General features: G+C 37.6%; 1 protein-coding gene across 1 annotated transcript in view; it reads left to right on the top strand.

Annotated features, from left to right (window-relative positions):
- LOC133765717 (transmembrane protease serine 11C-like) overlaps nucleotides 1-2,277 on the top strand; it is a 69,397-nt gene extending 67,120 nt beyond the window's left edge. Inside the window, exon 10 of the mRNA XM_062199257.1 lies at nucleotides 2,116-2,277. Coding sequence (XP_062055241.1) covers nucleotides 2,116-2,277 — 162 coding nt within the window. The remainder of the gene's footprint in view (nucleotides 1-2,115) is intronic.
- The last annotated feature ends 8,751 nt before the right edge of the window (nucleotides 2,278-11,028 follow it).

The following is an 11,028-nucleotide window of genomic DNA, read 5'->3' on the forward strand; positions in this document are numbered from 1 at the left end:
ATTAGTAAGTTCTAAGAGTTCTAATGTATAGCTTTGTGACCATACTGGCATGTCTACTTGAAATTTGCTAAGAGAGTAGATATTCAGTACTTTCTCCAAAAAATAAAAATAAAATAGTAATTCTGAGAAATGGTAGATAGGTTAATTATTTTCATGGGGGAATCATTTCACAATGCATTTGTATATCAAAACATCACATCACATATCTAAAAAACATGTTTATTTGTCAATCCTAATTCATGTTTTTTTAAGACAAAATATATCCATCTGTTTGAGGAGAGCAGATACAATTGTAGACTGATATGGGTGAGCTGAGAAGTCAAAAGATACAAGACAAGGAATGGAGGGATTGCCACCTCTTAACTCTCACTTATTCCAAGATTCTGAAAGTAATATACTAGCTTCAGAGTGAGGAATCTGTATTTTATACAATTATGAAATGACAAAAGTTTAAAATTGCTGCCCTGGAAAATGAGAAAAGAAGTTGGCCAGAGATTTGTAAATATTGCTGAGAGGAATTAGCCTGAGGCTGGAAATTTGCAATATGGTTTTATTTCACATTGAGTGGTTTGGTCCAGGCTATGGTGAGGCATAGGTAATGAGCTGAGGATGCTAGTAAGGGTGAATAATGCAGCCCACATAAGGAAAGATAGGAAGGAAGACTTGAGCTAAAACACTAACAGAAAAAAAGTCAAATAGCTGTCATTCTTAGTGAGGTTGAAGAGCAAGTGCAGAGTGAAAAGTGAAACAAAAAAATGTTAAGGGATTGGTAAATGCTATCATAATGCTGAAAAATGGTTTTTCAGGGGTGGAACACTTCCAGGTAACAAGAAGTAACACTCTAAGATTGAATTTAAGATGTGAATGGTCAGAGTCAAAAAAGCCAAGAGGTTGTCAGCTAAGGTATTAGATGTATCATCCAATAGATGTTAAAATTATCCAGGGTAATTGGAAGGATTAGAGAAAAGGAAAATTGAGTATTAAAGTGCTCCATTATCCTGGGGAAATGAGCTAAAAGTCAGTATATTCAAAACTATAACTGACTCTAGCCCCTGCCACCATTGCTGGAAGCCAGGTGGTCACATGGCCCAACCACTGGTGTCAGCCCCACTCCCAACCTAATGAGATTCGATGCTCCTACTTCCCTGCCAGCCCCCAGCCAAAGTTTTAAAAGGACCTGTTCCTGAACATGTGGCTCTCTTTCTCTCCACCTCCTGACCTCTGTCTGTCTGTCTGTCTCTTGATCTCTCTCTGGATCTCTCTCGTATGCTTTCCTTCTTCTCCCTCTTTTTCTTCTTCGCCCCTTCCTTCCAGTCTGTCAGCTTTCCCCAAAAAAATTCTTTCCCTTAAAAAAAAAAATTATAAGATATGTAGAAGGGGCCGGCGCCATGGCTCAACAGGCTAATCCTCTGCCTTGCGGCGCCGGCACACCGGGTTCTAGTCCCGGTTGCCCCTCTTCCAGGCCAGCTCTCTGCTGTGGCCAGGGAGTGCAGTGGAGGATGGCCCAAGTGCTTGGGCCCTGCACCCCATGGGAGACCAGGATAAACACCTGGCTCCTGCCATCGGATCAGCGTGGTGCGCCAGCCGCAGTGCGCCGACCACGGCGGCCATTGGAGGGTGAACCAACGGCAAAGGAAGACCTTTCTCTCTGTCTCTCTCTCTCTCACTGTCCACTCTGCCTGTCAAAAAAAAAAAAAAAGATATGTAGAGGGGATACAGCCAAATCACACAATTCTGAAAATCAGAGCAATATTCACACAAGAGTGGAAGAGCAATAGCCCAGTTTGGTTTTTCCCAATATCTTCAAATAGGAGAGTTTGGGAAGATAATCAGAGTTCCCCAGCATATTAACAATTCCATAGTAATAATATCTTCAAATACTTCCTTTGGATAATAACTGAGTTGAAACTTTTCATACATGTTTGCCATTATTATATTACTATATTTGATTCAAATCAATTTTCATAGGCTACAAAAATATTCTAAACTAGAATTATTTTAATATTGAAATATCTAGGGTTGTCTGTCTTTTCCTGTCTTCACTATAAAAGAGAAAAATGGGCAATATTCACCTTTAAACTTTAGTGATTATATATATATCTTTTTTCTCTCTAGGGTGACTCTGGTGGACCACTGGTTAGTGCAGATTCTAAAGGCATATGGTTCCTTGCTGGTGTTGTAAGCTGGGGAGATGAATGTGCTCTTCCAAACAAGCCTGGTATCTATACCCGAGTGACCTACTACAGAGACTGGATCATGTCCAAAACTGGTCTCTAGTGTAGAAGTCCTCTGTGGATTATAGTTCAAAGCTTATATATTGTTATGTTTATATGTCACTCCCAAGCCACATTTTAAAGATCACCTTTCCCTACACACATTTAATGTTGAAATTTTAAATATAAACAATCTTAGAACAATTAAAATTTTATTAGGCTTTGACAAAATTTCAGTGAGATTATGAATCAGGATATGCAAATTTCCCTTTACTCCTTTCCATATTGGAAGTAATTATGAGTAAATACAGGTTATGGTTTATTAAGGAAATATTCTGCTAATTTGCAGATCCAGATCCCCTTGGAAAATCACTGAATAGGTGTTAATAATAAACTACCTTCTGAACACATAATTTTCTGCTGACAAGAGAATGGATTCCACAAGGTCAACATATTGGTAGGTTGTAATCCAGTCAGTTGCAATAATACTACCTATAAAAATTACTCAAAAAATCTATTTATTATCTTTCTGGCCCTTGTGCTAGTTCTAATCCTTTGTCAATTTATGGCTTTATTATCTTGAATGACACAAAACAATATAATAGCCCCCATAGGTGACTGAATAGATTACAGTTTGTTGAGTTAGTCCCATTCTCTCAATAATAGAAATTATGCACCAGAATAAATAACATGGAAGCTTTCTGTCTGCTTCACTGTCTTTTTGCCCATACACAAATATTCAAGACAATGGCACACATGTCTATAAATGCAATATTATGCCAAATCAATAAGTTAGTTGCATTCCAATGTATCTTCTCATCAAGGTACTTTCTCAGACGTCCACCAATGTCTCAATAGTTTAGTCCTTCTCTTTTTCATCATTGACCATTTACAGCTACCATTAATAGCCTTCATTATAATGTAATTTTTTCATACAATCCCAAAAATTGCATTAATGATAAAATGAACCTTTATTGGGTCCTTCCTATGTACTAGACATGCTTTACATGTATTATTATATCGAACTCTCCCAACGAACCCATGAAGATGGTTCCCTTCTGATCACAATCAAATAGATAATAAAACTCAGGTATAGAGAAGTCAAATTACTTTACAAAGACCAGAAAGTTTATAATGGACTAAACTGGGATTCAAAATCACACAATTCCACTCCAAAACTCATACTTTTAACAATTATGCTACATTATACGATACGGTTATAACATCACTATACTTAGTTTAATAGTCTAAATATCTGTCATAAATTTTATGGGTAAATTAACACTAGCTTTATTATTTAATTGTTTTAAAAATATTTTGACATATCTTGTGACCCATTTATGAGAAATAATATTTCTAATTTTTGGTCTCTTAGAAGTTCAGAATAAACAAAATAAACCAAGTTTATACAGTTCAAGAATGGCTAAGCTTAGACTCATGTACCACTTTTTCAGTGGAAGATGTGGGGTTATTGATTGACATTTCCAGGGAAAAAATGCTGGATGGATTTTTAAAATTAATAGTTAGTTATTACCAATGCAAAATGTGCTACCTTCTGGTAATGATATTCAAAATCATGTAAATTCATAGCAAACAGAGACTCTGTATTCTCATGTATTTATAAAGTTATAAGTCACAGGCTACATGCTATACATACTGTGTTATCTCAAAAAAATCAATATAGACTAGTGACATGAGCCACCAGTACTCCTCCTTACTCAATTTCTTTGTGTATACAGACAGTATAAAATCCCTATGAGAAAAGAGCACAAAATATTTCATTTTTAATTTAGAAAAGAATTTTAACAGGAACACAGATATGTGAAGTTTGAAAATTTTAAGAACGTGCCTCCTAAATAGGCTGGTTTAAGTAAACTGAACTGTATGATGATACATTGGATAGAAATAGATACTGTTCACCCCTCTATAAGCCAAAACAGTAATAGTGGTAATGAAGACATCTCCCCAACTGAGTATCAGCATCAAGATTACTGAGTTCTTCAGATATGAACATTTATACTAAAAAGAGTATTTGGAAAAATTTTATGATAAAAACACATAAAAAAGGAATGAAATTGGACCCATATCTAACACCACACATAGAAATTAACTTGAAATGGATTAAAGACTTAAATATAAAATCTGAAGCTATAAAAGTGCTAAAAGAAAATACAAGAGAAAATCCCCTGGGTTAGGTCTAGGCAATTATTTTTAGAATATGACACTGTAACCACAAAAACAAAAAAGAAAAAGACCAAAAAGAGGACAAATAAGTGACTGGAATCAAACCAAGATAAAAAGTCCTGAATTACAAAGGAAACAATCAAGTAAATGAAAGAAATGAAAGGCAACATATGAGACTGGAGAAAATATCTGCAAACTATATATCTGATAAGGGTATGATAACAATATATACAAGCTGCGTAAGGAATTCATACCACTCAATATATAAAAAAATAAATAATGGGCAAACATCCTACATTCACCTAATTTTCATCACTACAATGAATTATCCAAGGCAGGCTACCTTTAAAAAGAAAAGAGGTTTATTTGGTTGATAGTTCTAGAGATTCACGGGCATGATTCCACCATCAGCTCAGTTCTGGTTAGAACTTCATGGTAGATGGCAGAACTCGTGCAAAAGCAAAAAGATCACACTGCCCAGTAAGAAGCCAGACAGTGACTCAGAAATCAGTATCATCTTTATAACAACTCACTCTCACAAAAGCTCAGGGGTCCCGTGACAGCCATCTTGATCCATTCCAAGGGCAGCATCCTAAGGACTTCCCCCAGGCCACACCTCACTCAAACCATATCTAAAACATAGCACAATCTGAATAGACATCTTTGCAAAGAAGACATACAAATGGCTAACAGGTATACTAAAAGCTGTTTGACATCAGTAATCATAATGGAAGTACAAATTAAAACCCCAATAAATTATCACCTAGGATGACTATTACCGAACAGACAAAACATAAGTTTGGCAAAGGGAATGTTTGTACACCGCTGGTAAGAATGTAAATGGTATAGTTACGATGGAAAACAGTATGGAAGATTCTCAAAAAATAGAACTACCATATGATCCAGCAATCCTCCCACTGGTTATATAGCCAAAGGAATCAAAATCAGTATCTCAAAGAGATATCTACAGCCCACATTCACTGCAGCACTGTTCATAATAGTTAAAGACAGAAAACAAACAACTGATGAATCCAAAAGGAAAATGTCACAAAGCGGCCAGCATTGTGGTATAGTAACTTGAGTTGCTGCCTGAGATGCCGGGCATCTGCTGTGGATGCCGGTTCAAGACCTGACTGTTCCACTTCCAATCCAGCTCCCAGTTAATGGCCTGGAAAAAGCACTGGAAGATGGGTCAAGTACTGCCCTTCAATGTGAAATATCCAGATGAAGCTCCTGGCTCCTGCCTTTGGCCTGGTTCAGCCCTGGCCTGAATTAAATAAGGGGTAATAAATGAAAATAGATTATTTTAATTAGTAGAAAATTGAATGCAAGAGAGAATAATACAAAGTTTTTCTGAAGCTGAAAGAGACTCTCAATGACCATATTATGAATTTTATAAAAATTACTATGAAACCCAAGACGCTTAAAGGTCACACAAGAGAACAGTGATCTCTTGATTCCCAAAGTAGTGTTTTATCCTAATACACTATGTACATTATGAAAATCTAGTTTAATTTCCATTTAATGGAGTTGTGTTGCCCTCAAACAATAATTTCCTAGAATTTCTACTCAGGCTACTTTGACAAACATGAACACACCTCAATTGGGTATTGGGAGTATTGGCTACCAAGGGCCCACAACTACCCTCTTCTGAGAACTGCCATTAGTTCATGGGAGAATATAACACTGATATACCTGAAAAGTTTTCCTCAACTGACAGATGGACCTCAGCTAATGGGTAACTAATACAGAAGTGCAAAAGGTCAGTCTCTTTTCCTAATGGGGTGGCAAATCTGAGGTTCCAATTACGCCTCAGTGTTCTATGTGGACGCAGACTTACATCAGACTTTAGCTGAACCCATACTTGTCTGAGTTCTTCCTCTGCCCTCTCTGGCTTTCCTCATTTTCTTGGAGGAAAAACCTCAGAGCACCCTTTCAAATCACTTGCACAAGATTTCCCAAGTGGAGTGGAGTAAGCGCATTCTCAGGGGAGAGTTGGAGGGAAACCTTCAGTAGAGATTCTGTGGAAGGAGGAGAGATGCCGTGGATCTGTGTTGAAGGTGCAAACACACAACAACAAGCACAGATACAACACACAACCCCAGCAGCCCACAGACAGAGAAAGCACCAGTTTTGGAAAGCAAGGTGAGACCAAACTACAGTAGCCAATGCCACTGGTGATATAGCCAGAGGGAGAGCCTAAGGACTACACTGTCTTTGAGTCTGGCCAGAGACCTCAAGAGAAAAAGGGGGGGCACGTTTCTCTCTCCCCATCTCCCCTACAACAGCACCTGACAACCAGCTGAGAGAGGCCGGGCACCATTTTGGACATAACTAGACAGCAGCTGCAGCAGCTCTTATGTGCATACCCAGCAACTGGCAGGGACAGATGCCATCTTGTGAGGAAAGGCACAGCAAAAAGCAGTTCAGACGCACACACCTAGCAACAGACAAGGAAAAGAAGCCATTTCAACAAAAGTCCCAGCTGCAAAGAATCCTGTACCCACCCAACAACCAGAGGGGAGAAAGCACGGGTGAGCATTATACCAAGTGAGGGCTAAAACCCAGGCATTAATCACCTTTGAAGAGAGGAAGTAAGAGCATGATTATACCAAAAGAGGTGACCATACCCCCCTTTCAGTTACCACGCACAACTTGGGTGTCACATTGGATACTTGCCTTGCCCTGGAGCACTGACCAGAGCTCCCTAGCCACACACAGCGAATACCTTTAGGTATTCACTGAAAGAGCAGACACTCCACTAAGCCATGAGGCATAGTCCAAAGATAAAGCCATCAGAAGAAAAAAATCAAAAAGTACCTCCATAAATGCCTAAAAATAATAAATGCAGAAATTCAAGAAAGAAGAATAAGGAAAACAAAATGATGGTTCCCAAAGGAACACAATACTTCAATATTAGAATATGAATATGATGAGATTGATGAAATGCCTGAAATGGAATTCAAAAGATTAATCATAGGAATACTCAGAAGCAAATTCACTAATTAAAGAAATCCATACATGACATGAATGAAAAATTTTTCCATGAAATTGAGATTTTGAAGAGAAATCAAAATGAAATATTAGAAATGAACAATTGAATATATCAAATAACAAAATACAGTGGCAAGCCCTAACAACAGACTTGGTGGAGAAAAAAGGATATCCAAGCCAGAAGACAAATGTGTGGAAATTTTTCAGTCAGACCAAAAATAAAGGAAGAAGCAATTATGGGATACTATCAAACAACACAACATACGGGTCTTAGGAGTTCCTGAAAGTGTGGAAAGAGAGTAGATTAGAGGCCCATTTAGTAAAATAATTACAAGGAAAAAAACTTCCATAATTTGGAGAAAGAAAGGAATGTCAAAGTTCAGGAAGCACATAGAACTCTTAATAGACATGAACAGAAAAGATATTCACCACGACACATTGTAGTCAAAATTTCAACATTAAAACATAAAAGATTCTAAAATTTGCTTGAGAGAAATGACAGATCACTTTCAGAGGATCTCCATTAGACTAATAGCTGATCTCTCATCATATGTCATCAATTTAGCAGGGAGCCAGATAGGAAGTGGAGCATACAGGACTCAAACCAGCGCCCATATGGGATGCCGTGGTAGATTTACCTGTGGGCCACAATTCTGGCCCCTTCCCATCATTTTTTACTTATCCATATCTCCAAAGAATTATTCCAAAACAATAAACTTCAGAACCAAAACATTCCATTAGGAAGTATATCTAGACCTTCAAAAGCTACTTCAGAAGCCCAGTTCCATGCTCTGCTAAACAGTATTCCATCCAAACCTGGAAGTCATGAGAGATGCTTCTGGGCACAGAGTGACAGCCAACAGAAGCCCAGGTGAGCAGCTGATATAAGCTGCTCAAGATCCAGGAGTCATTCAGGACCAAGAGAAGCTGAGGAGGCACATAAAGCATGTCCAGTGGACCAATCCAACCTTTTACAGCACCAAACGAGCTCTCTAAAAGGGCCTGAAGAATGTGCTCCTTATTTATCACCACTAAAGTTTAGCAGAGTAGATATTACTAGCTATGTGTTAAATACATGATTTTAAGACAGGATAAACAAATAAACAAACCATGAAGAATCAATGACCTAAGTCAAAATCATCCTTTATCCATAATGTTGTTCCTGCTGTTGTTTCCACGAAAGCAAACTAGTTGAATAAACAAATCAAACTGGTGATTTAATAAATTCCAAGGTAATTCATACTGGTATTGGTAAATAACAGCATAGCACTTACCATGAAAGTTAAAATAACAACACAGAGAAAGTTTCTACATGCTCTCTATGTGAAATGATAGATAACATACAAACATAAATATCCATGTTATATTATGTATAATCATATACCAATGCAGTAGTAGCATTTAAACAGTTTTGTCTCCAATATCCATGTCCACTTGCAATAAAGTACAAAAATTGCAAGTTCAAAATTTAGACAATTATAAAATTAAAGCAATAATCAAAAAAAGATCATCAATCATTCTTACTCGAACTTAAGCATGGATAATCTGACTAGTAAGATTGATTGATACAACTCAAAATGATTAAGAATGTAAACATTAGATCTGAAACTGAAACTACTAGAAGAAAACATAGGGGAAATTCTTTATGACCTTGGAATGGGCAAGGAATTTTTGGATCAGTTCCCAAAAGCACAGGAAACAAAAGCATATGTGACTGCATCAAACTAAAGAGTTTCTGTACAACAAAGAAAACCATCAATGGAGTGAAGAGACAACTGAAAAAAATGAAAGCATATACTTGCAAGGATTAATATAACAACCAATAGTCAAAAACAGATCTAATTTTAAAAATGCAAAGATCTAAACAGACATCTCAATGAAAAGACATATAATGAAAGACATACAAATAGTCAATAGGTATATGGAAAAGTGATCAAACCCTCAATAAAATATAATCTCACTCCAGTTAATTGGCTATTATCAAAAAAAAAAAAAAGGACAGGCATTTAGCATAACAGTTAAGATGCCCACATCCCATAGTGAGTGTTTGGGTTTTTTACCTGTCTCTGTCTCCTGATTCTAGCTTCCTGCAAATGCACACCCTGGGAGGAAGCAGGTAATGGCTCTAGTAGCTGGGTCCCCGCCAACATCACGGGAGACTTGGATTGAGTTCCTGACTCCAGCACCAGTCAGGGGCCATTGCAGAAATTTGAGCAGAGAATCAAAGGATAGGGGTTCTCTCTGTGTTTCTATTCTATCAATCAAATTATCCTTTTAAAAATAAAAGCTAACAAATGCCAAATGAGCATTTGGAAAATAGGGAGCCCTTTCACGCTGTTAGTGGGAATGTAAATTTGTGTAGTCATTGTGGAAAATATTATGAAATTTCCTCAAAAATACTAAAAATATAACTATTATATGACCCAGTAATCTCACTACTAGATACATATGCAAGGGAAATGAAATCACTCTGTCAATGGAACAACTGCCTCCCATGTCCACTGGAAATGGAATCAACCTAAGCGTTAATCCACTGAGGAGTGGATAAATAAAATAAATAAAATGTGGTGGGGCTGGGGTTGTGGCTAAGCAGGTTAAGCCTCAGCCTACAAGAGCTGCATCCCATACAGGCATCAGTTTGATTCCTAGCTGCTCCACTTCCAATCCAGCTTCCTATTAATGCGCCTGGGAAAGCAGCAGAAGATGGCCCAAGTGCTTGGAATCCTGCACCTTCATGGGAGACTTGGAAGAGGCTCCTGCCTCCTGACTTCAGCCTGGTCCAGTACCAGTTGTTGTGGCCATTTGGGGAGTGAACCAGCAGATGGAAGATTCTCTTTCACTCTGTGCGTGTGTGTGTGTGTATAGATCTGCATCTCAAATAAATAAATATACCTTAAAAGAAAAAGAAAATGTGGTGCATATCCACAATAGAATACTACTCAGCCATTAAAAGGATGGAATCTTGTCATTCATAACAACATGGATGGAACTGGAGAGCATTAGATTAAGTAATATAATACAACAAGTACAGAAGGACAAGTACCACATGAACCCACTTCTATGTAGAATCTAAAAAAAAGTGATTTTGCAGAAGTTAAAAGTTTAATGTGGTTACCAGGGCCTGGGGAAGAAAGTGGAGAGCATGGGATAAAGGGAGAGGTAAAGATTGATTACTGAGTACTAAATTAAAGCCAGGTAGGAACAAGAACTTCTGTGATTCTGTTGCATGGTATGGCGAGTATAAATAATGTTAATGTACTATACATTTCTTGTAAAGAAAACTAGACAGTTGAGTCTTCAATGTTTTTATCATAAAGAAATGGTAAATGTTTGAGGAGATAGATACCTTTACCCTGATTGGACATTACATAATGTATACACATATCAAAACACCATAGGGTACTCCATAGTATTACAATTTATATGTCCGTTAAAGTTTTTAAAATGTGAACAGGACTGCACAAATATTTAACAGGAATATGTTTCTCATTAATAAAAGAATCAGCTTTCTTACAACATAAAAAAGTGTGATTTAGGCTGGCGACGCAGCTCACTTGGCTAATCCTCCGCCTGCAGTGCCAGCACCCCGGGTTCTAGTCCCGGTTGGGGCACCGGATTCTGTCTCTGTTGCTCCTCT

Source organism: Lepus europaeus, chromosome 8 (genome assembly GCF_033115175.1).
Source record: "Lepus europaeus isolate LE1 chromosome 8, mLepTim1.pri, whole genome shotgun sequence".
Taxonomy (NCBI): Eukaryota; Metazoa; Chordata; class Mammalia; order Lagomorpha; family Leporidae; genus Lepus; species Lepus europaeus.